The sequence below is a fragment of the Stenella coeruleoalba genome (genome assembly GCF_951394435.1).
Source record: "Stenella coeruleoalba genome assembly, chromosome: 2".
NCBI classification, from domain to species: Eukaryota; Metazoa; Chordata; class Mammalia; order Artiodactyla; family Delphinidae; genus Stenella; species Stenella coeruleoalba.
This window is the reverse complement of record NC_137147.1, coordinates 91,375,316-91,401,510: the sequence shown is the minus strand read 5'-3', so window position 1 is coordinate 91,401,510 and position 26,195 is coordinate 91,375,316. Positions and strand designations below refer to the sequence as shown.

Here is a 26,195-nt window from a genome sequence, read left to right as displayed (position 1 = left end):
TTCTTATAATTGTGTTCTGAAAATTTAAATCAATGTCTTGTACATAGAAGATTCTCAGCAAGAACTATTTCATAGTCATAAAAATCCTACAGTGTGGAATGATCCTTAGAGATCCTATATTTCAATTTCCTCACAGGAATTCCCTGGTGGTCCAGTGGTTAGGACTCTGCACTTCCACTGCTGGGGGCACGGGTTCTATCCCTGGTCCGGGAACTAAGAACCCGCATGCAAGCAGCACAGCCAAAAGAAAAAAAAAAGAAGAAGAAGAAAAAATTTCCTCAGGTCATCCTTTAAGGAAGAAAATCAAAGTACTATGGTATTTTTATGACTGTATTATTACTGCATTATTATTATCTTTTTACTCAGATGGGGGTATCTTATGGCTAGAGACCATAGGGGAACATCCTGAAAATTCAGAGTTCTTTTTATCTTTCAGTTGTGAAGGAGTATGATAATCTGTTAGTTTATAATTTGTATGTGTTTATTTATTTTTGGTTGCGTGGCATGCGGGATCTTATATATATATATATACACACACATGCACACATACAGGTAAAATTTGAGGAGGCAGCAGAGTTAAACCTAAATAAATGAGAGAGCTCTACATACAAATATAAATGTTTCTCCTTAGAAATGGTTTCCGCTGCCAGCCTTGATGTAAGTCTTATTAACCTACTATAGTTCCTTTCACCAGGTCAAAATATAGTATCAACTTAAGTACAGTTAGGGGCTCCACAGACCACCTCTTCTTGGAGTCCTAGTCAAATAAAACCAGACTACCGAGTCAGCCTAACTGAAAAGGCAATGCAAGTTTTTACTGATGTCTCTTGAAGCATAACAAAGCAAACTTCTTAAAATTCTTTCCCAGCTGTGAATCTCCGCACCACTCTCCCACACAGGAGCCACCTCTACTCTCTCCCTTCACTTAAGTGTGAGTTAGCTTATGTAGCTTTTTATTTTTCTTCCTCACCCTGGAACTGACCAGCAAGCAATAACTTTCAGGGTTTGTGTTGGAGGGTGTGTTCGAGGAGATGCCCAGAGGCAATCCGCTATGCTTACCAAGTGTCCAATTTCATGGCAGTCTCTTTCCTCAAGAACAGTTAATAGGCACACTGGAAAAAGCAACATACCAGAGTTGGGTATGTTACCTGTTGGGTGGTGGGATACAGACTCCGGGTAAAATGAGGGGTTCTGACATAGGGCAAATCAGCCTGAAGGTGAGCCTAGAAGTGGACCTGGACCTTGACAGTGAATTACCAAATCAGTATTTGTGGAGCCTCCTGTCTCCATTTCTCAGTGGTGGCCGTTCTGGGGTGTTTTCCTTTACAGTCAAGACTCCCTTTAGCCGGATAACATAAGAAAGGATCACATGCACAGGCAGCTAAAAGCTCTTCCAGTATCACTAAGAGGTAGTTTGAGATAAGTAAGTGGTCTCTGAGGTCCCTGAAGACTAAAAACCGGGTGTCCTGAGTCCCAAATGGTCCCACGCTCCTCTAGTTTAGCAGTCCAGAGGGGCAGTTAAGTCCCGCGTAAAGTGCAGAGTGGTTATGGGCACTTGCTCCTGAGAATCTCCACCTGGCCTCAGCATCCAAATCAGCCAGCTCTGGCTCGTTTACTGCCAGCTCACGCCGCCTGCGGTCACTCCGCCCACTGCCCCCCTCGGTCTCCTCCCCCTTCTTTCCCTTTTGCGCACCGCCATTTCCGCCTACGGCTTTCTCCTATTTGGGCCCTCCTCGGCTTCCGTCCCAGATGATCCCTCCGCGAGGCTGCCGCCGCCTCCTCCTCCCGAAGCTGGAGCCACCTCCTCGGCCAGTGGCGTAGCCGGACTCTGTGTCGGGGCCAGATAGATAGGGGCGGAGGTCTGGAGCCCGGTCTCGACCCGAGCGGGGGGCCATGGAGAAAGCGGCCCGAGGCGCTCTCGACACCGACTAACGCGGGCCCGTTGCGGCTGCAGGCGCCATGGACCGAGCCCCCGCAGACCAGGTACGCGGGTTTGGGCCGGGCTGGCCGGGCCGGGAGCTGGGGGTCGCTGCTTCCTCCCGGGCGGGCCCTGGTCTCCGAGCGTGGGCCCGAACGGCCGAAGCCTTCGGGTTTTTGCTGGCGCAGACCTCCTTTCCCCGGGAGCCTGGCGGCGCCCCACTCTCCTGCATTGTTCCAGCTGCTGTCTCGAGCTTGGGGGCTTTTCCAGCTCCGTTCCCCCCGGGCTGGGGACTCGCTTTTGCTCTTCCTCCCTGGCTTGGTGAAAGGGGCCAGAAGACTCCCAAGTTGTCCGTGCTCTCCCGAGAGAGGGTTTATAACTTCCAGAGAATACCACCTCCCCCCCCTTCCCTTCCCTTCAGTTCTGGAATGTGTTTTCAAGGTGGAGAGGCTTTTGAAGGTTTCTCACTTAGAAAAACTGTCAGAGAATGTGTGATAACTACAGACGAAGGCGGGGGGAGGTTTATGGGCTTTTTTAAGATCTACGTTTCCTCGAGCGAAGCATTGTTTTTGCAGTGGTTTTAGGGAGGTCTTCCCTTTTAGATATGAAATACTACGGTTTCCCTTTGCCCTTCTAGCCAACTATTTCGCAAAAATAAGTGTTTTTAAAAAGTCGATGTTATATTTTAAAGGTGTAGGACCGAAGCGCGAATTCATTTCCGAGCCCGTTTTCATATTCACAAAGCAGTCCCATTAGTATTTTCAGTTGCATCAAATTATTGATTATCGAAGCCAGTAGGTGCTGGGAGGCTGGGATGGTGGTAGTGTTAAAAAAATAATCTAAAATAATAGTTTTCTTCCCCCACAGAAGTTTCGGTATTTTCCATCCCGAGACCTGTGTGAAACGATTTAATTCGATGAAATCTAAGTTTACTCACTCTCCATTCCCCTCTTCAGTTGAAGGCCTTGCCCAGTGATGAACTAGGCAAATAGATGAAGGAAAAAGAGAGACTAGGGATTTGCCTAATTACTTTACAAATGGATAATTAACACCTGAATAATGAGACAAGATTTCCCAAATTCCTGTATCTGTAGCTAGTGAGAGCCAGTTCTGATTTTAAATCGGGCTCTTTTAGCAGGCAAAGAGCAGCCTCCTGGTTGTGTGTGTGTGTGTATTTTTATTTTTACAAAATCTTTATTTAAAAAAAGCTTTATGTGAATATGCCTCTGAAAACACAAATGAGTTTTATGAAACAATATGTGTATTTACCGAAGCAAAATTGATTGGGGCCCCTTGGCAAATACATACAGGCTTTCCTGTGACCCCGGGTATTTTATATACACCCTATATCCAATTTAATGAAAAACAATTTTTCAAGGTATCTATCAAAAGTGTCTGAGATTTGAAAGCCTGACAAGTGAATAGGAAATTTTCTTGATTTTTTTGTATGTGTGTCACTAATGAAAGGGTTAAACATTTTGGTCGTTCTCTGTGATGACAGAACTGTAACTAGTAATGCTGCCATATGTATACTTATGGTTCCCTTCATCCCAGAGGAAATGTAATGAACTATTTAGATGGTAACCCTTAGCATAGTTATTTGTGTGTGATTATCTTAACAGCAAGTGCTATGAGCAAATTATTTAGAGAGCCTCTTCATCTTTCATCCTGTATCTTTCCAAAGTCCACAACCTATTAAAATCTTGTAGAAATTTAAGGTTCAGAGAAAAATCATAAATGTAGGTTTTCCGTTGAAGAGTTTTTCTTTTTTTTCCCCTCCAATACCTCTTGCCTCTTCCCTTAGCCTAACCTTAAATGAGAGAATAATTTGAATCAATCCCCCTTTCCCCCCACATGCTCACAGGAAGCTGAGACCCCAGGAAGTGATGCCTGGTTCGTGCTGTAGGCAGTTAATTCAGGGATCCATGGATGACCTGGAAGGAGTCTTCTTCGTTTTAATTAGCACTTTTCTGGGGCAAGACTCCATTATTTTCATCATATGCTCATATTCATCATTGAAAAAAGGCACAGAATCATTCATTTCATGATAGATTAGGGGCTAGAACTGAGATTTGTCCACTTTGTGGGTGGAGTTCTTGATTGTTTTCACTATACCACTGAGTAATGCCATGGCTTTTCCAAGTTATTTGGAATGTACTTTTATATTTTTAATAACGAAGTGAATTTAATAGGTAAAAGTCATTAAAAACAGATGCCATATGTGCTGAATTCCCATTTTTTCTCACAAAACATTTTTTTTTTCATTTTAAACCATTGTTGGTTTATATTTAGAATTTCTGGGAATGTCTACAGCATTAAAACTTATTATATTGTAGTGGTTAGCAATTCACAGAAGTTTGATTTTTAAAAAATAGTACTAATACACACTTTCTGCATTTTGTCTTAATCTAAGCGAAATCCTTGTAGTATTGCACAAGTGTAACTTAAGAAAAAACTCGGCATGTTTTGCCTGAAGGCATTCATGTTGCTGTTGTTGAATTACCCCTTTTTAAAAAAATATATAAAATCTTTGTATAAAAGGATAAATTGTGTGTGCGTTGATCGAGATTTTAAAAAATAAGTTACTGGGAATACATGCTAGCTGATAGTCTTAATTGTAGTAATGACTATTTGAAAGCATGTTATAACCAGAAGGGAGTCTCAGGAGTATTCTCTTTTACCAAGACTATATTAAATCAAAACAAGTAGCTTAATTTTAATTGCCAGAGTTAGTTCTAAGAACTACTTGGTATTGTGCCTTTTTGTTGTTTTTGTTCTTAAGGGAAAAAAAGCTGGTATAAAGGGATGTGAAGCATAAATCATGGAGTTCATTTTGTTTATAAAGTCTTAGTGTTTCTATTTTTAGTAAATTTAGGACAGTGTTTTGAGATTTTTTTTTTTAATAAACAATAACCTTAGAAGTAACAGAACACTTCAGGTTTACTATCTCATTTGTATTATCAAATAATTTAAACATTGGCTTGATATTTAGTACATTAACGTTAGATAAGTTCTTTTAAAATAATTTACAAAATTATTGATCACTGATGTCTTTAATTCTTAGAAAAGCAAATGTGTAATAAATGCATATGGCTTCATGCAAAGTGCTGATTACCAATAAAGATATAAAATTATTCGGTTTATAATTTTTTTCTTTAAATAATTTATAAACTTCAAATAATATCAGCACTGCAAACTAAATATATTCTATATAAGTTACTCTAAAATGTTTATTATTCAGCAGTACTTACAGTTAGCTTTTATAGATCTAAGTAAATGTCTTAACAAATTTTAAAAATAATATTTTTGTAATTAAAAAGAAGGTAAATAATGCTCATTTACTGAAAATACCATTTGGAAATTTTAAAAGGCATTTTTCCCTAAGCTTTTAACTCAAAGAGGAAATATAAAGTAGAATTTTAGATTTTTGAAAAAGTAATAAAATATTACACATGACAATGTATGGGATGTGGCTGAAGCTTACTCTGAGGCAAATGCATAGTCATAAATGTTTTCATTATTCAACATTTTAAAAGGAAATTAAAAATTAAGCATCCAAGGCAAGAAGTTTGGGGGTAAACCCTTCAAAGAAAGAGAGTAAAAAAAAGGAAAAGCAGGAATTAATTAATTAGATATTCCAAAAACTAGTATTAAATTTAGAAAGTTGGATGTTAGAAAAGTACCACCAGACTTTAACAGGATTAAATGTGGTCTATTTTAAAAAAAGGGGGAAAATGTATGGATAGGAAAGCAAATGGTCAGAGTCTAAGGTAAACGGTTTTTTTGTTTTTTCACTATTTTCTAAAGTCTTGGCAGAACTCATATGTATAACTACTGTGATTTGTTTTGGCAAGTGGTTTACTTTCAGTATAAAACATTCCAACCAGAAAACAATAAAGCCAGCAGGTATCTCTGAAGCATTTTTTCCTTCAGAAGACATTTTATCTTTGGCCATGATATGTAAAATAATGTTTGATATATCATATTTACCTTAACATAGGAAGAATGTGGAGGGTTTCCATGGTCATATTTTTTCTCTAGGTGTGTAGTACATACTGACATTTCACTGTGGGAGCGTGCTGTATTATGTTCTACTTCAGTTTTGATTTCAAGTGAGTGTCTTTTTTCTGTTGCTTAATTTGGGAAAATTATTCGCACTCTTCTGAATGTTCTGTCTCAGAGGAGTTTAGTATGCATTTTCCGTTGATGTGTGCTTTGTAGTAATGTTTGCTCATTTTCCCTAAACCAGCCTCGTGTGGTTCTCTCTTCAGAACATGAACTCAATGCATGTTTGTTGAATTATATATAGGCTCTCAGTGATCTGAATGCATTTGTTCAATAAACTTTTAAATAAGGTTTTTATAGTTTTTTGTTCTGATAAATTCTTGGGTTTTCTAGATTATTCACATCAAAGAAATTTTATTGATGTTTGTTTTACTATATGCAGAATTTTAAATGAATGTGAAACAGCTTGTTTTGTTTTTTCAAATACAGGTTTCTGGGATTATGATTTTTCATTAATTTGGAAAATTCTGAAATAATTTCTGAAAGAGAAAGATAATTTTATTGTGTAGTTTTTTTTGAACAGAGAAGTACAGGAATAGATTTTGTTCTGTGTTTAGACTTCTTTCATATTTATATTTTATTTAAGGAGACAAAAATTTGCTATAAAATTTTTGATTTCTAAAAACCAGATCATGGCAAAAGTAGAGAGACTAAACAGAAATTCAGACTGAGGCATATCATTGTATGAAGTAACTAGTCTAATTTTTCCATAACATTTTGTTGTCCACTATGTTAAAACATTTTTTCCTTTGATCTCTATGCTAATATAATTGAAATATTGCCAGAATTTGTTGCTTGCTTAACATATTGTCTCTATGGGCTTTATTATATGGAATTTAAAAAATAGTTTGGGATCTTTACATTACTTTTCAGGCCTGAGAACAACTGAGGCTGCATTTTGATGTATGACACTGAAGGCCCCAAAGTCACAATAAACAACTTATAAAACCATACGGAGTTGTAACTATAGGAGAAAGTTTGCCAGTCTGTTCCTACTAGTGACATCTTCTGTTTGTGCAGCTGTTGACTACAGCAGCTTCTCTTTTTTGCTAAAAACAAAGGATCGTTTCAGTGTTTGTGAGTTTTATTGTTGAATGCCAATATCTAGAATTGCACCTAGAATAGAAACCAATACAGACTTTAATTTTTAAGGACATATACTGTGTATATGTGCAGATATTAGTTATAAATTATGCATGACACTTTGAATAGTGGGTTGCCTAAATTCATAAAACATATAGAGTACAAATGAGACTAGGCATAAAAAATTTGTGGCACTGTCTCCCCTCCCCTCCGCGCCACCTGGCTTGCGGGATCTTTGTTCCCTGACCAGGGATGGAACCTGTGCCCCCTGCAGTGGAAGTGGAGTCCTAACCATTGGACTGCCAGGGAATTCCCTGCACCTTTTGACTTGGGCAAGAATTTGAATTTGTTGTTACCAAAGTAATTTATGAGTTGGTATTACTTGGGGGGATCAGGAAAAGTTATTTTTAAATTATTTCTTTATATTAGTATTATTCCTTTTTTTCATATTGGGCTGAGAATTTAATATAACTGCATACCTTGCATTAAAAAAAAATCCTGGTGTCTTCTAGTCCAGATTTATAAAACTGTTCAGGTTCTCATATGTTCAAAGGTTGATATTTTATACCTTATGTAAATAAGTTTTGAATCATGTTGACTATCACAGTGACAATCACTGACTTACACTGTTAACATTTGTTTTTGCCTCTTGTGTTGAAATTCAAGAAACCAACTCCAGTTCACAGATATTTGTGAGTTCAATGACGTTATCAACTTCAGATTTGGTTAGTAGTACAGAAGTAGGCTTCAAAGTTAAATCAGGTGGGGAGGAAGGATATTGAATTGATACTGCTATATAGTTCAGATTTCTTCCCCCAGACACATATTACTGAATATTTACAGTGGACTCTTTGGAGAACAGTTTTTCTGAAAAAGGCTCTATGTTTAGCATATCAAGTCTTTTCTTTAGATTTTCTTGGATTTGCTACTGATTACTTTTGTGAGAAACATGCATGAAATTTATTCTGAGAAATATGCCTTGATGGGAGTTTCTACTGAATGCCACTCTGGTGGGGAAAAAGTTCTGGTTAGGGCTATTGCTTTCAGGTAGTTGATTTGAGTTGTTGAAAAATTGGATTGCATTCCACTTACTGGTTTTGCTAAGAAGTGTTTAATATCTTTTTAGATTGTAATGTTTGTGGTTTTTAACATTCTGCTTTTACAGAATGTGCCTATAGATTATTTCTTTGTATAATTAAATTTTAAAAATTTGTTGTTAAATATAACAAATATAGAAAGAAAACTGCATAAAACCAGTGTACAGCTAAATGAATTATTGGATGAATACCTCGTATCACCCAAGTTAGGATATAGAACTTTGCCAGGTACCCCAGAAACCGTACAGGTGCCTCTTCCCAATCACAGCTTCCTCTTTCCTAAGAGTAATTCCTATCCTAATTTTCATGGCTCTTATTTACTTTTCTTTATAGTTTTGTCACCAACTTGTGCATCCTTAGTATTGTAGTTTATTATGTCTGTTAAACCTCTATAGATTTATAAGGAGAGATACAAAATAAACTAAAATGGAGTACGTAGACTGGATTACTTTAGTTTACTCGGCTTGTCTTCTGGGAAGCTGAAGTACTCATTTTTTCCCCAGTTTAACTGTGAGGCAAAAGTTTTTCTCCCTTATTTTTTTTTTCATTTATTGTAGACATTTTCCTTCCTTTTAATTTAACCATACTAATCTAATTTCCTGAAGTGGACAGAAATAGACTATTTTTTAGACTATTCAAACAAATATAAAGTATCCTTCAGAACTCTGTTGAGTAATTTTTTTTCCCCTAACAAAATTAGTTAAAAACACATTGTTTTGTCTGAAGAGCTAGTTTGTTTTTTTTACTACCAGCTTTATTTTTGGACTGTGAGGTACAATTTCCTTGTATTCTTGATTGTTTTAACAGCTTTGGTTATGTAAGGAATGACTTCATTGAAATCTAGTAACCTTTGATAACTTTTCTCCTATTTGATGGCTTTGTTTAAATAACGTAATCATATTTAATTATTTTAATTTGACCTTGCTATTCCTTTGAATATCTTGTGACATTAGAGACCTAATTACTGTTTGTAAAGACTGTCTCTTTTATTGTTAAATTGTGAATTTGTATTATTTAAATTTTTGTTCGTTTGTTAGTAATGTGTTTCACTTTCTCTTTGAAGAATGTCAAGCTGTCAGCTGAGGTAGAACCATTTATTCCCCAGAAGAAGAATCCTGATACATTTATGATCCCTATGGCACTCCCAAATGATAACGGCAGTGTTTCTGGTGTAGAACCAACTCCAATTCCCAGCTACCTGATTACTTGTTATCCATTTGTTCAGGAAAACCAGTCCAATAGGTAATTTGTTTACTATTATTTTCTTTTGGTGGGGGAAGAAAGGGGTAGGGAAATATAGAAGTTGGCAAAGGATACTTCTTAATTTTTTCTTTTGTAACTTTTAAACATTAACCATTTCTCTGTTTTCTAAGAGGAGTAAATAAAACCAAATGATGTAGAAATTTAAAAATTGTTAACATGGATTATTGTTATTTTCTCATTCTTTCTAAGAGAAAATGGAGTTCTTTGTATGTGTCTCCTATGATAAGTCATTGAAATTTGTTTGAAATAAATTGACTCAAAGGGAGAAATGAATTATTCAGAAAGAGGGGTGAACAAAAATCCTTTTTTGAGGATAGGCATCTAATCATAATTGCCAAGACAGTCTGGCATGAGAAGAATATATCAAGGGGTAGCCCTTAAGTTTGAAGTTTTTGTGTCTAGGTAGCATATATGTGTTTAGACTCTGATTGTAGTTTAAATTTAGCTTCTGTGCTGTAGTCACAGGGTGATGTAGCAAAATGCTTACAGTTTAGATAATGTGTGACCTAGTGTTTAGGGTGTACCTTGTGATAGTCATGATAGCCTTTCTAACCCTGCTTAGACTGTCTGAATGATTAGCATTTCATTGGTGTCGTTCATTTTATTGCTGTATAAAAGTACTTTCAGCCTCTTTCAAGTTATATCACACAAAAAATTGTACTTCTCCAGCACTCTGGGATAAATGGATGTGGGGACTAGGCTCTAGCCTTTGCCCAGCCACCCCTGAGGGCTAAGGCAATCAATATTTCTACACGTCTATAACCATTGTGGCACACTAGTGTGCCCAGGCACATTCTTTGAGAAATTCTGGTTGTATGAGATAACGGATCACTAAATTACTGTCTCAGATATTAAATATTCAAGTTAATAGTCTAAAACTCTTAATAGTTTTGGGCATTAGGCAAACAGTAGAAGCTAAAGGAGTCTTCTCAATTGAGTCAAGTTAACATTGGATTATGTTTGAAGTGATTTGTAAACTAGATTAAAAATACTATTCTGTATTTGACAAAGTGGCCAAGTGTACAGTATGATAAATTTAATTTTTCTTACCTTACCAAATAATCTTTGAGAATTCATGAGTAAGCCAGCCATCAGATTATTTGAAAATATTTTTAGAATTGTGGCAGGGAGTATTTTTCCCTTTTGCTTTGTCATGGAATAGTGAGGAAAAGCTCTGTACTCCAGCCCCCTATGACCCCTCATTTGTCAACAGCAACTGTCTGCAAGGAGAATTGCTGAGACAGGAAGGACTGGTGCTTTATAGGAAGGGATTGCACTAGGAGAACTCTAATGCTGGAGATAGATGGTAGTGAACAAGCTTGCCTTTTTCTTCTCTTCTTTCCCTTGGACCTGGTGCCTGCTTCCATTGCCAAGGAGGGGAGCCAGGGAAAGAGCTGGACTTGGCCAGGTGGTTAGGGGAGTATGGTAGAGGAGTAGGAGGCTGTGGGCCTGAGCTAAAGAATGGGAGGTGGAAGAATCAAACACCCGTTGTAAAGATCACCTTACACAATGATCACCTTACCCTGCTTTTTGCAGAAGACTGTCACAGTTGTTACCATTGGATGGGAACTTTGGACTGCCTTTAGTGGCAGATTCAGCAACTAGGTGTTTTAACTTTTAAGCAGAAATACCTTGAGGAGGTTGAGGGGAGAGTTACAAATGAGAAAGGTCCGTACCAAAATTTTTAAATTTTGGAATGCAGTAAGCTATCAGGTTGAATTCCTTTTTACTGTCAATTAAATTGTTATTACATGTACATAAAAATCTCTAGTTATAGCAAGGAAATTTATAAAACGGTAATTTTATCTCTTTCAGAATTACTATGAGGCTACTATTTTGTACTGTTTTTTCTTTTATTAAAACACGTTGAGATTTTGTTTTAGCATTACTTTTAGACATACATGTCAATAGATTTTTTTCTTTTTTGATTTGATTTTACAGACAGTTTCCATTATATAACAATGATATACGATGGCAACAGCCTAATCCAAACCCTGCTGGACCATACCTTGCTTACCCCATTATATCTGCTCAGCCACCTGTTTCTACAGAGTATACATATTATCAGCTGATGCCAGCACCATGTGCCCAAGTTATGGGTTTCTATCATCCTTTTCCTGCACCTTACTCCAACACTTTTCAGGCTGCAAATACTGTCAATACTATAACTGCAGAATGCACTGAGCGTCCAAATCAGCTTGGACAGGTCTTCCCGTTATCTGGTCATCGAAACAGAAACAGTAATAGAGGACCAGTGGTACCAAAAGTAAGTGACTGAATTTGATTGGCTTTTGTGTTTGATATTTCTCTTGTTAGTAATAGTATAAGTAATTTGCTACTTGTATTGATTAGCCTTTAATCCTGAATTTACCTTTTAGAAAACAGTCAATGGTGTTAGCATTTATAAAATAATCTTTTTTCCATTAGTTTTGGTCCTCATTCTTAAATGGTGATATGATTTACAGTCATCTTCCACTTCCTTCAGAGAGTTTACATAAGCATAATGCACAGATATTTCCAAAGTATTTTAATTTAGTGATAAAAATTGCATAGTGACACCAGTTTTAATAAGTGATTAGTTTGGGTCCTTTGCTAGCAGTGTTGAGTGGGTAATGCACATCAAGACATTTCAGTCTTCAGAAATAAGCAGGAGATATTATGGAAAAGAACATTTGTCTCTTCAACTTCATTGTTTCTGTTCTGTCAATTTTTAGTGGGAATAGCACTTTGTTATTCAAGGGATGCTTTATTATGTGAATACAAGGTCTCCCAGGGCTAAAGAAAATTAAAGATAAATGTGGGAAATGACCTTTTGTCAGCACCAGCCTTTGACTAAATTAAAAAAAAAAGACACAAAGGCCTTGAAATCACAGGAGGATTAATCTAGGTGACTGTTTCTTAACTAAAAGGTTACTTTTCTATTGAGGCCATGATATCAAAGCACATAAGAAGAAAAACCATGTTTCTTTTCAGCACTTTTGAGCTAATAGAAGGCAGAGGGATTAGATGCATTTTATGACTGTTATTGTCAAGGAGTTGATGCTTTCCTAGATTCCATTAGCCCAGCCTCTTTGGTGAAAAGTCTTTGCTATCTTCTGGCATACTTTTAACAGATTAAAATACAAACAAGCATTAGAAGTTGCTTTGAAAAGCATTTTAGTCTTTGTTCATGGAAACATTCTGGATCAAGGGAAATCCTTTTGGGACCTCTGAGAATGAAAAGAAGACAATAGTATATAACTTTCAGAGTTTGAAGTAACATGATTTCTCAGAGTGCATTTCCAGCACTTGAATCTAAGAAGTTAAATTTGGAATTGTATAAATTACTATTAAGTGATGAATACCCATATTTTTAAAAATGAAGGAAAGGATCAGCTTTTTAATATTTTCATTTTAAACTCTCAAGCAGAAATTTCTTTTGTAATTCATTGCTAAAATTTCTCTTTTGGATAAATTACCATCCTTTTTATTACCCTTTTAAATAAAAATTTGCAACCCCTAATTTGACATGATTATACTCTTATTGTTTATTAGATATTGATTGAGAAAACTAAAAATGCAAATGACAAAATGAATTTATATTTTATTATAGTAATATTAATGGTTATTTGAAAGTAGTATATAAATGTGTGTATGATACATTATTTACCCTGTTATCATTGGCTGCAGATAATTTCATGAAATCCTAACACAGTAACCCTGTTTCCTCATGGGTTGGGAGTCACTAATTTGTAGCCTACATTTAAGTATCTTTTATAAAGGATGTGTATTTTATAATGTTTAGTACATTGAATAAGATCTTAAGTTTTGTTTTTTTTTTTTTACTTCAATCAGCAACAGCTTTTACAACAGCACATAAAAAGCAAAAGGCCACTGGTGAAAAATGTAGCTACTCAGAAAGAGACAAATGCAGCAGGTCCTGATAACCGATCAAAAATTGTGCTACTGGTAGACGCTTCACAACAAACTGGTAAGGCAAGATTTCTTACATATATACGTTATAGGTTTTAAAAAAAATTATTTTATTGAGGGAATTCCCTGGTGGTCCAGTGGTTAGGGTTCCACGCTTCCACTTCAGGGGGCATGGGTTTGATCCCTGGTTGGGGATCCCGCATGCTACATGGCAAGGCCAAAAAAAAAAAAAATTATTTTACTGAAGTATAGTTGATTTACAATGTTGTGTTAATTTCTGCTGTGCAGCAAAGTGATTCAGTTATATATACATATACATCCTTTTTTGTTTTCTTTTCCATTATGGTTTATCACAGGATACTGAATATAGTTTCTTGTGCTGTACAGTAGGACCTTGTTGTTTATCCATTCTATATATAATAGCTTGCATCTGCTAATCCCAAACTCTCCCCATCCATCCCTCCTGCATCCCCCTTTCCCCTTGGCAACCACAAGTCTGTTCTCTATGTCTGTATACGTCACTGATTTTCATCTGTTGTCATGCATTGACTTTATAATTGTGGACTCTACCACTTTTTTTTTTTGTATTTCGGCCATGCTGCAAAGCAAGCAGGATGGTTCCCCCACCAGGGATCGAACCCGGGCCTCCACAGTGAAAGCTCCAAATCCTAACCAGTAGGCCACAAGGGAACTCCATGGACTCTGCCACTTCTTAGGATTCTAGGCTTTCATCCGTTTATCCTGCCACTTTGTGAAATTCTCACAGTCCATGTCCTTAATGTTCTTTCAACTTGCATGCTGGCTTATATACAATTTTGGGCAGGATTTGATGTTTCCTTATCCCCTTATAGTAGTGGAGCAGTTCAGAAGTCAGAGATGGAATTTTGTAGATATTATAGAAATTTGAGGGACTCATTTTGGTAGAAATCAGAATTGTACATGTTTTATAACTAGATTAAAATCCTTTTTAGAACATCCTAACATCCTATAATATCTTTATAGAAGAAGTTTTCTGCACCGTATTTTAGTGTAGATCTGAACCACATGTATGAGTGATACCTATATATATCCTCAAATAAGTAAATATTTTGGACTAGTTGGATATCATTTTGTCAAAAGTGTTTTAGAGGACTGTATAAGCATTAAATTAAAAAGCTTTACCCTGGTAATAGATAGGAATTAATAAATAGTCTTAAAATATTCTTGCTATTTTCCAGTTTATATTGTGAAATTTCATTTTGTATTTCAGGTCTCAGCCTAATAGCTGTAGAGTAGATGGCCGTCTTCTACTCTACACCCATTGTGATTAAGGAAATCCTTATTAATGATCCAAGGCTAGGAATTAGATCTGTTCAAAGGCGTATTTGCTTTTTACCCCCTATAGTTTTCACAAAAATGCTGTCTGACTTAAAATGAATTAGGTGGCACATACATTCTTTCATTTGGACTGTACCTTTTCTGTTGGACGTCTATTCAGTTTCCTTTTACAATTGCTTAGGTCTGTTGGGGCAAGAAAGGATTTGGGAATCAGTTAAAAAACAATCTTGCTGATAGTGCAGTCATTGTGTGATTTGTAGGGCATAAAGCGATGAGATTAACAGACTGACAAATGGTTGGAGTGGCTATGGAAAAGAGCCACAAGGTAATATATGACAAAATTTTCTATGTTTTGGTTGTTCCTAGACATAGTGACCCATTTCTACATGCTTTGAACCCTGGAACTGCTTTAAAAATTTACCCTAACATCTTTGGTTTGCTCATTAAGTGTCCACAAAGACAGCCTTCTGAAGCACAAGAATTAGAAAGTGAAAAGATGAAGATGTAATTTGAGTAGAAGATTATACCTTCTATCAGTATTCTTATTCTTTAGTTTGTTTTTAAGTTATCAGGATTAATTGGTATCAACTATAGGTAGAATGAAAATTTTAAAGGAATTTGTAACAATTTTTTACTCTTGAACACAAGCTCATATTATTTAAGAGTTTAGTAACATGGCTAGATATAAGATAATATACAAAAATTAATTCCATTTCAGTGTGCTGCCAACAAACAAAATTTAAGAAAAGATATTATTTACAGTAGCAACAAAAATACAGTTTCTGGCATAAACCTGACGAAAGATAATAAGACATTGATGCAGAAAACTGTAACTTTATTATAGGACATTTAAAAAAATAAATAGCATGCTCATTCAGGACAATTTGATGTTGCAAATGGCATTTTTCCCCTAAGTTAGTCTATAGATTCAATGCAGTTCTAATCAAAATTCCTATGGTGGGCTTCCCTGCTGGTGCAGTGGTTAAGAATCCGCCTGCCAATGCAGGGGACACAGGTTCAAGCCCTGGTCCAGGAAGATCCCACATGCCACGGAGCAACTAAGCCCGTGTGCCACAACTACTGAGCCTGCGCTGTAGAGCCCGCGAGCCGCAACTACTGAGCCCTCGCGCCGCAACTGCTGAAGCCAGTGCGCCTAGGGCCCATGCTCTGCAATGAGAGAAGTCACCGCTGTGAGAAGCCCGTGCACTACAACGAAGAGCAGCCCCTGCTCACCACAACTAGAGAAAGCCTACACACAACAATGAAGACCCAATGCAGCCAAAAATAAAATAAATGAATTTACTAAAAAAAAAAATTCCAGTGGGGAGTTTTTTGGAACTTGACAAACTAATTCTAAAATAAAGGAGCACTGGCCAAGACATCCCTGGAAAATAACTTTTCCTCTAGATATCAAGACCTATTAAGCCATTTTATTTTTTATAGGCTTACACAAAAATATAGTAAAACTCAGTATGTGAAAATCAAACAGAACAGAGAGCCCAGAAACACATATAAGGAAAATGACAAAGATAGCATCACAGACCCCTAACATATACATCATGCAAATCTATTCCAGATGGATTAAGGGCTTAAATGGGAAAACCACATGTAGTAGAAAATATAGCACATATCTTTATGATTGCATGGAGAGAACTATTTCTAAAATTAAGAATTTCTGTTTATCAAGCGTGAGTGAAAGAACAAGGCACAAATCTTGGAAAAGATTTTTACCATGCATGTAACTGACAAAGGATTAGTGTGAGGACATATAAAGAATTCATAGGAATCAATAAGAAAATGATCCCACCTTGTGCTCAGGGCCCCTGGAATGCAGTGCTGCCAAGGGGCTGAAACAGTTTGGTAGAGCTATAGGAATATTTGGACCCAGTTGTCCTACTCAGGTGAATGTATCCAAGTGGAATCTCCCCCTAGAAAGAAAAGGAACTGTTTGATTAAAGGTGTGTACACTGCAGCAGCACCAAAAAAAAAAACCACTGAAAACTTCTCAATGTCCAGTAACGGGCAACAAGTCAAAAGAAGTCTCCAGGACATCCACTCAGTGGAATAATTTGGGGCCTTCATATATTATAATTAATGAAGAACATAATATTAAACAGTGCAACTCAAAAATTATATTGGTTCTGTATAAAAATTATATATGGAAAAAATTGTGTATGTGAAAAAAGTCTTGTGGAAAAAGGAATATTTGTGATAGGTTAGGAGATTGTAAGAGGTTTTTTAACGTCTTGTAATTACAATTTGTGAAATACAAAAATGAGAAACAGGCAACTTAGAAAAATAGGCAGAAGTCAAACAAACCAAAAGTAAAATTAACAAGTATTTTACAGAAAGGAAAATGTGAGTGGCTAAAACCATGAGAAAAGATTCTCAATCTCGTTATTAAGCAGAAAAATGCAAATTAAAACCCACAATGAGCCATCTTTTTATACCCAACAATTGGCAAAAATTATAGCCTAGAGGACAGTGTCAAGTATTTGGTGAATATGTGCATCAGTGGGGATATATATATCCTGCTGTTAGAGTGTAAACTGTTTTAACCACCTTCGAAAATGATTTGGCATTACCAAGCAAAGTTGAATATTATGTGTATCCCCTAAGGCCTAGCAGTAATAATCTTAGAGAAACTTCACGTGCACACACACACACTTATATGTCTATATAAGAATGTTTACAGCAGTATTGTTGTTAATAGCAAAACCCCAAAACAACCCAGGTGTCCCATCAGTGGTACAAAGGATAAATGCATTTTGGTATATTCATACACAGACATTTTAGATTCCAGTGACCTTAGTGAATTACAGCCACATGCATCAGAATCTCAAAACCAGTCACTGTTTGGAGGAGGAGGTAGCAGCAGGGAGAAGCAAGTCATAGAAGAATATGGACAGTATGATTTCATTTTAATAAAGCTAAAACTGCAGAAGTATATGATTTATGTTTTTGGAATACAAAAATCCTTGGTAAATCTAGTTTAAAAAGTGAAGGAATGGTAAACACAATTCAGAATAGTGGCGACCTCTGAGGGAGAAAGAGAATGCAGTGGTGGAGGAGGCATGCAGTGGACTTCAAAGGATTGGTGATGTTCTATTTCTTAAAATAGGTAATGGTGGTTTGTTTTAATTATTCTGTAATATTAATTATGCAAATATTTTAGTTATACAAATATTCTCTTTTCATACTAAACACATTTTATAAACCAACTTCTCAGGAACAGCTTACCTTTTGATGATCTTTTCAAAAGTTTTCACCTGTTTTCTCTGTTTACAAAGTTAGGTATCTTTGTTTTCTTACAATTTTAATGATAACAAGAATTGATCAACTTGTCCTCAAAAAGAGTTGTCACACTTTCCTTGCCTTACAGATTTCCCATCAGACATCGCTAACAAATCTCTCTCAGAGAGCTCTGCCACGATGCTCTGGAAGGCCAAAGGCAGGAGGAGAAGAGCATCCCACCCTACTGCTGAATCCTCTAGTGAGCAGGGGGCTAGTGAAGCTGACATTGACAGTGATAGTGGCTACTGCAGTCCCAAACACAGCAACAACCAACCTGCAGCTGGGGCTTTGAGAAATCCTGATTCTAGCACCATCAGTGTATGTGGCATTACTTTGATTTCCTCATCAGTCATCTGTGTCAGTATTATCTTTGTGTCCTCTGCTAAAGCTGAAGTATCTATTTTCATGAACAATTCCTATAATAATAGGATGGTTAAAAATGTATTTTGTATGTTTTATTATTAATATAAGAATACTCATTTATGCAGAAGTATTTTTTCGAAGATTATAATAAGCATGCTTCACACTAGATGGAATTATGAAATGTTTTGCAAGGTATATGGTGTTTACTCTTAAGCGGAAAATAATTGTCTTTTTTGTTTCTATTTTTAGCATGTGGAATCATCTATATGTGCAGGTACTTACTTTCTGCATAGTGTTTTTGCTATACTTTCTTCTTTGTCCATGTCACAGCTTTGTTTTTAAGCATGAAGCTTGCTGATGCTGCAGAAAATTAGAAATCTTCCAAGGAAATTCAAGTTAATTTGAAAGTATAGTTTTGTTGATGAAATTGAGAAAATTCCAGCTAGAGGTATTCTGAAAGATGACAACTTGTATTACTAAGAACTGGAATACCACTTAAAGTTTATGGAAAAATTTTCAGTATTACATTTATAGTGACTGAGTTTCAGTATGTGAAGTTAGGGGGCCCTTTAGGTTTTGACATCTTTATATTTTAAAATCTCATTTATTACAGGTGGTGTAAATTGGTCCAGTGTAACTTGCCAGGCAACTCAGAAAAAACCTTGGATGGAAAAAAATCAGACATTTTCTAGAGGTGGAAGGCAGGCTGAACAAAGAAATAATTCACAGGTAATTTGGATTAGGTTGGAGAAATTTGAGTAGTGTGAGATGCATTATTATAAATGGTATAGTGGTTTTGAAGGGCAGTGTCCTTAATTTTTGGTGATACATATTGTGGTGTTTAAAATAACATGATATCTGTAACTTTTAAATGGCTTAGCCAATAAAATTATTATTTAAATAATGAAACAAAATGGCAAGATGTTGAATGTAGGTGGGATGTATATTGTACCATTTTCTACTTTTCTATATTTAAGAAATATATTTGTATATTTTATAATTTTAAAAAAGAATATTCTCCAGTCCTGCTTCATTTTCTGTGACTGTTTCTTATCCATATAAAAAATTTAAAGCATTTTAATACCTTAAATACTGATTCTTTGAACTTTAGGACTGTAGCCTTGTCCACGTGTCTTCAGTTGACTATAAACACCACAAGCCATACTCGGTGCTTGTTGCAGTACCATAGTGATGGCTGCCTCTGCCATAATGTGGCCAGACGGGGCAGCTTCCTGGTCTTGGGGAGCAAGACCTAGCTGCAGTACAGCAGAGCGAGTTATATACTGCTACGAACTTCCAATAATTGTCTTCCTGTGTTGGTTGTCTGTGAAATCAGGGAGGTGTTGATTGGTCAGTATTTTTCCTTTTTAATTTTTAGATAGAGTTCCTGGATTCCTTAAATCTAGTTAAGGAATTAAAGTTACCATATGAATAGATCTGGATGAACTGAAGTAAGAGTAAGTGACTAATGGATTGAGGAAACCGAATACTTGCTGGTGTGCCTTTGCTTCCCTGAAATGAAGTACTTCAGACGTACCCTAATGTTAATTAGGCTGTCGGGAAAGCAAGTAGAATAATGCCCTCTTCCCTAGGGTTATTGCAAAAATGAGTCATTGTTGTTTGTGGCAGGCTTGTGAGGCAGTCTAGCTTTATTTGATTAAAAACAAAAGAGCTAAAACAAGACTTGTTCGTATAGATTAGATAAACAAAATCTACGGAATGTTTGGTTAAGGACTGAAATTTTATATTGAAATCGTAACTGCTAGACCTGCCAAGTTTGCAGTCTCATTATTGGTACTTTTGGTATCAGTAGCCCACTAGAGAGGAAATAATACTGATACAGAAAAACATTTTATCTCTGCCTCAAAACTGATGCGGAATGGTGAAAAAACACAAAACTTTCAATTATAGAAACGCATAAACGTTTGTTTATTTTGTCTCCTTTCATTCCAAAAGAACTGGAGCCAGATGTTGAACAATGTATGTGTTTTCTTTTCTACTTCTGAGGCTTTGTTATACTTTTCTTAAGTGTGTAGCTTGATTTTTGATATGCAGAACCTTTTTTTTCTTTTAAGTCAAAATATTTTCCCCCTTTGCAATTTCTGATTGTTTTTAGGCTTAAAAAGTCTTTTAGAAATCTAGTAAATATTCACTTGTATTTTCTGCTTCTTTTTTATAGGGTAATGTTTTCAAAACTTTTTTATCTGAGGTTTTTTTTTGATGCATGGTACAACATAATGAGGTTGATTTTCACAGTAAACCAGTTGTCTTAACATTGTAATCCATTATTTTTTCTGATTTGTGCTGCCCTTTTAGTCATTTGCTAATTTCTTATGTCTTGGGTCCTGTTTCTGGGCTTTTTTGTTCCATTTTTCAGATTTTTGCACCTGTACCATGCTGCTTTAACTACTGTACAATGCAGTGATTTTAATGTTTTTACCAGTGTTTCAACATTTGAAACAGCAGATTTTTTCTATACTGTGATGTACCCTTAATTGTAAATGAGGGACAGAATGTAAAAACGGCTTTATTTTGTGAATAGATTGAAAAATAAAATATATGAAAAAGGTTATACAATGAACAGTCTCATTTTTACCCTGTTTCCACTTGTCTTCTTCTCTTCCCTATATCTGTATTTTCCCAGAGTTTTTTTTTTTAACAACTCCTAATGTTGTATGGATATATCCTTGTTAATTTCTGAAGTGCTGTCGTTGGACACTTGAATTATTTGTAAACTGCTGTTAATAGATGTGCTGCAGTATTAATTAGAAATCTGTGTGTATAGCAATAGAATAAATTCCTAGATAAGGTATTGCTGAGTGAAAAGATAAAGTCATTTCTGTTATTTGGTAAATAACACCAGATTGTACCATTTTGCATTCTCACCGATAATGTGGAGGGTGCTTATTTCCAAGTAGCCTCAGTAATCATGTGTTTTCAAGATTTTGGATTTGTGCCAGTGAGGGAGGAATAGTGTATTAAGGTAGTTGAGTATCTTTCCATATGTTTAAGGGCCATTTGTACTTTTCTGTGAACTTGTCATACTCTTTGACCATTTTTTGTATATTGATCTATTTCTCTGTTTTTATACATTAAAAATTTTTTTTTAATTTAGAAATTTTTATTTTTCTTGGGCCGTGTGCCTTGTGGGAGTCTCGTTCCCTGACCAGGAATTGAAGACAAGCCCCCTGCAGTGGAAGTGCGAGTCCTAACCACTGGGCCGCCAGAGAATTCCCTGTGTACATTTTTAAATCAATTTGATCAAGCTCTTATCAAATTTTTTTAATTTCTGGGAGCCGGTAGTCTGTAATATGAGTTGAAAATATTTTGCTAGATTTTCATTTTTGACTTTGCTTATTATTGCCATATACAAGTTTGTTTTAAATAGCATTAAGAAGTTTATTTTTATAAAGGATTTTGCCTGTTTTCCTCCAATGTGTTTATGCTGTTGTGTTTTTTTTACATTTAAATCTTTATTCCATTTAGAGTTTGTCTTGGTGGGTGTTGTGAGATATGGGTCCTATTTTGTATTTTTCAAGTGGCTACCTAAATCTCCCAGCACCATCTACTGACAAGTCCATTACTTCACCTATTTGAGATAACTACCGTTATCACCTATTAAATTTCCCATATATATTGAAATCTGTTTCCAGATTTTCTGTTTTGTTCCATTGGTTTTTAAACTAATCTATCAACTTAGGGAGAATGGATTGCCTTTATGATATGGCATCTTTCTAGAAAAAAAATGTCTTCCTGCTTTTTTTTTTTTTTCCCTTTAATTTTTTGGCCGTGCAGTGCGTCATGCAGGATCTTAGTTCCCAGACCAGGGATTGAACCCAGGGCGCTTGCATTGGAAGCGAGGAGTCTTAACCACTGGACCGCCAGGGAAGTCCCCTGTCTTCTTATTTTTGAGTTACCTTTTTGTGTTCTTCAGAAGTATTGTATAATTTTCTGAAAATAAATTTGTACATATTCCTCATTTGTCAGTTCCTAGTATTTTTCTTTTTTGTTGTGTAAGTGGAATATAAACACCTGAATCTTTAGATACTGATTTTGTGCTAGTCATTTAAGAATCTTAATATGTAGTTGTAGCTGTAGTTTCTGCTTTGTTCCCTATGCCCACTTTCTAGGAACAAAACTTTTTTCTTAGAAGAATTTTTTTAAAAGGGGGAGTTATTAGTTCATTCCAGGAGGTAATTGAAATACTTGCATATTTGGTCCTCATGAACTTTGTTGGGACCATTAGCTTGGGGGTTTTAACTTAATCCTAGAACTTTATGTGTCCAAGTACAAGAATCAAGTTGCATTTATTTTTTTAAAAAATTGTTTTTATGTTTGTAACAACATTAATGCATATATACTAAGGCTGGTTTACAACAGGGCTTACACTTTTTTTTTTTTTTTGCGGTACGCGGGCCTCTCACCGCTGCGGCCTCTCCTGCCGCGGAGCACAGGCTCCGGGCGCAGCCTCAGCGGCCATGGCCCACGGTCCCAGCTGCTCCGCAGCATGCGGGACCGTCCCGGACCGGGCCACGAACCCGTGTCCCCTGCATCGGCAGGCGGAATCCCAACCACTGTGCCACCAGGGAAGCCCAGGGCTTACATTTTGATATAATTATAATGCTGTTTGGAGGGCAGGTTTACATTTACTTGTTCGTGATAGTGACTGTACAAAGAAATGAAGAGTTCTACTCAAGGATTATTCTCTTGCTTCTATTCATCCCAATATTGGGGCTTGATTATTGGTTTTCATTTCAGTGTTAATAATTTATGTGAATTCAGTTGTTTCTTTAGTACCTAGACATTGTAAATTGCATTTGTTTTAGCATCCTTGTATGAGCTGCTTTTTATGAGCCAATTTAAAAAATATTTTATTATGAAAATTTTTAAACAGACCTTAAAGTTGAAGCAATTTTATAGAGACCATTCATATAGCTACTAGCTTGATGCTATCGAAGATTTTACAGAAATTTGCTTCATCACATATGTATTCCTCTGTCTCTCTCTCTATCCATGTTCATGAGTTTATTTTAAAATGAGGTAAATGTTTAAAACCACGGAACTGTTGGGTACCTGACAAATTATCAAGTTTCTTAACAGATACTTATAGGTTATAGGAAGTAGCCCCATTGTGCCTATTCTAAGGAAGATTACATTTGCTATATGACTATCTTCTGGCCTATAGTTCTGCCATACAGCCTACTTCCCAAGAAAGTATAAAAATTCTGTTTCTTAAAAAAAAAATTATGTTTCTTATCAGCAAGTCTTTTTAGACCAGTTGCTTAGCATGGGAATTGCTAGGTGCTTCTAGGTCTTTGTGTGCATATTTTTGATTTAATAATCCAGAGTCTATACAACAGCACCTTCAGTCCAGGTCTGCTTCAAGTTCTGTATATTGTTAGAATTCTTGGGTAACTGGTAAAGAGGATCATACTTTTCACATCTTATCTAGGTGTCGTGGTTCAGAGGCATTTCACCTAAGTTGCGTTAGGTACTTAAGAGAGGGAACTTGATTGTCTTAAGATTCCTAAAGTGCTTAAATGTGTTTTTTTCTTGCTTTTATGACAGTTGAACATTTTGCAAATGGGTCAATAGAATAATAATAATTTATGTGATTGAATGACAATTTTATTCTTTTAAATCTGTTTTCTTATAAACAAGATTTAAAATGTTTAATATTTCCTAGGAATTAAAAAACAATAAAACTACAGATATTAAAAGACCTACGATAGTTTTATAAAAAGGTAATACTCAGTTTCTCCCAATGGTAATAACATCTTGCAACTATAGTGCAGTATCACAACCCTGATATTGACATCAATATAGTCGATTCAAAACAGATCCATTACTGCAAGGATCCCTCATGTTGCCCTTTTATAGCCAAACTCCCCCTTCCCTTCCCCACCAGCCTCTCCTTAACCCCTAGAATCCACTAATCTGTTCCCCCTTTTTATGGTTTTGTCATTTCAAGAATGTTGTATAAATGAACTCATACAGTCTTTTCAGGATTGGCTTTTTTTCACTTGCATCGTTTTCTGGAGATTCATACAGATTATTGGGTATTTCAGTAGTTTGTTCCTTTTCGTGACTGACTGCTGTTTTATAGGATGCATATACTACAGTGAGTTTACTCTACCAATGAAGGATATCTGGGTTTCCAGTTTTTGGCGTTACAAATAAAGTTGATATAAACGTTCATGCACAAGGGAAAAAAGTAACATGCACTAATTATCACATTTTTATATTTTCATTATAATGACCTTATTTGTCAAAAGTTTTAACCTTTTGTAATAAGTTATGCACTTTATGAAAATTCATTGTGCTGTATACTTTGGGGTACATTTCTGTATGTCATACTTCAATAAAACATTTTACTTAAAAGTAACATATTCCCCCCCGCCCCGGGGTTTATTTAGGTTGGATTCAGATGCCGAGGACATAGTACTTCCTCAGAAAGAAGACAGAATTTGCAAAAGAGACAAGATAATAAGCAGTTAAACCCCAGTCAATGTCATAGAGGCGACCCAAATTCCGAGTCTTTATATTTTGAGGTATTTTTTCAAACTGTATATTGGTATAGTACAATTATTGCCATTAAGAAATTAATTAATTTTTCTTACATTATGATAAGTACTTTTTATGTCTTAACATGTGACTGCAAGTAGATTGTAAGTTACTTAGATGTATTTGTTTTATCATTTTTGTCTTGGTTATATATAGTTAGTCTAACATTAACTTTATTAATGTTTATTTTCATAAATTTTTGTCGTGAGTATTCATTTTGAGGTAACATATGGAGGTAGAACTTAGTTTTATGTGGACTTCACCTAGTTTGAAACTTTCTTCCTAAGTTTTATTATGTTTGTTGAATCTATTTGTTAAGTTTTCACATTTGAACAGTTCAATCTAGTCAATTTGTGCTGCTAGCCGGGGGAGTCTTGAAGAAGGAAGATAAAAGGCTATTTTACTTTTTCTAATAGACAGTTTATATTCTAATTGCAATGTTTCTATTATTCATCTAACTGGTGCTCATTGGAGGCCTGTTGTATGTTTAAAGTAAGGTGCTCTGCATGATACATTAAGGTGAATAAACACACTACCCTTAGGGAGGTTGCTGTGTAATAGAGGAATGTAGACATGTACACACCTGATACTTCTTGGGTGTGGTTGAAGTTGAAAGGAGAAATAAGTCCCTTTGGGTTTGAGGCAGGATAGGGATAACATTTGGAATAGGTTTTAAAGAATGAGTAGAATTTGATTGCGTCAAGATGGTGAACAAACATCCCAGGCAACTCATTTTTGTTATATAGTTTCTATAAAATGAGTTAATAGATGGAGTTTAAATATGCTTGAGGCCAGAGGCTTCAGATGAATAATATGTTAGATAAGCTTAGTAATTGACCTAAAGGACTTGAGGCTTCAGTTCAAGTAGTGTATCAAGAACAGTACATGTGGCAGATTTTTTCTTTGCACTTAATCATATGATTGGTTCCATACTTATATTTAGTTAAAAATAATAGATATAAATTTCAGTGTAAAGGAGGATATTGGTTAAGAAATTACTTTGAATAGGGAATTTATTTTTATTTTTTCACTTTTAATGTTATTGACTGGTGTATGTAGTAATGGGACAGGGAATATATTAATGAAATTCATACTAAGCCATTTGTTTAAAATCTTCTCAAAATTATGTGAAATGTGATAAAATCCTTTTTGAATTTCTTTTCATTTACTTACCCACCTTAGGGTAGAATTATTAATAAAAATGGAATAGTAGATGCAGAAATCTAAAGGATGGACACGTGTGGATGTATCCCCATCCTTGAATAATTAAATTAGCTATGTTTTAGCATGTGAGAAATGAGATTTCCTTTTTAAGACTG

The 26,195-nt window shown here is 35.7% G+C and overlaps 1 protein-coding gene across 3 annotated transcripts in view; it reads left to right on the top strand.

Annotated features, from left to right (window-relative positions):
* Positions 1–1,754: 1,754 nt before the first annotated feature.
* Positions 1,755–26,195, top strand: part of SECISBP2L (SECIS binding protein 2 like) — a 65,809-nt gene continuing 41,368 nt past the window's right edge. For all 3 annotated transcript variants that reach the window (XR_013827040.1, XM_079912612.1, XM_079912611.1), the window contains exons 1-8: positions 1,755–1,983; positions 9,227–9,405; positions 11,368–11,692; positions 13,261–13,396; positions 18,038–18,267; positions 18,562–18,586; positions 18,926–19,041; positions 24,729–24,863. Coding sequence is in view for 2 of the 3 variants with exons in the window: in XM_079912612.1 (XP_079768738.1) it covers positions 1,960–1,983; positions 9,227–9,405; positions 11,368–11,692; positions 13,261–13,396; positions 18,038–18,267; positions 18,562–18,586; positions 18,926–19,041; positions 24,729–24,863 (1,170 nt within the window). In the remaining variant the exon portion in view is untranslated. The remainder of the gene's footprint in view (positions 1,984–9,226; positions 9,406–11,367; positions 11,693–13,260; positions 13,397–18,037; positions 18,268–18,561; positions 18,587–18,925; positions 19,042–24,728; positions 24,864–26,195) is intronic.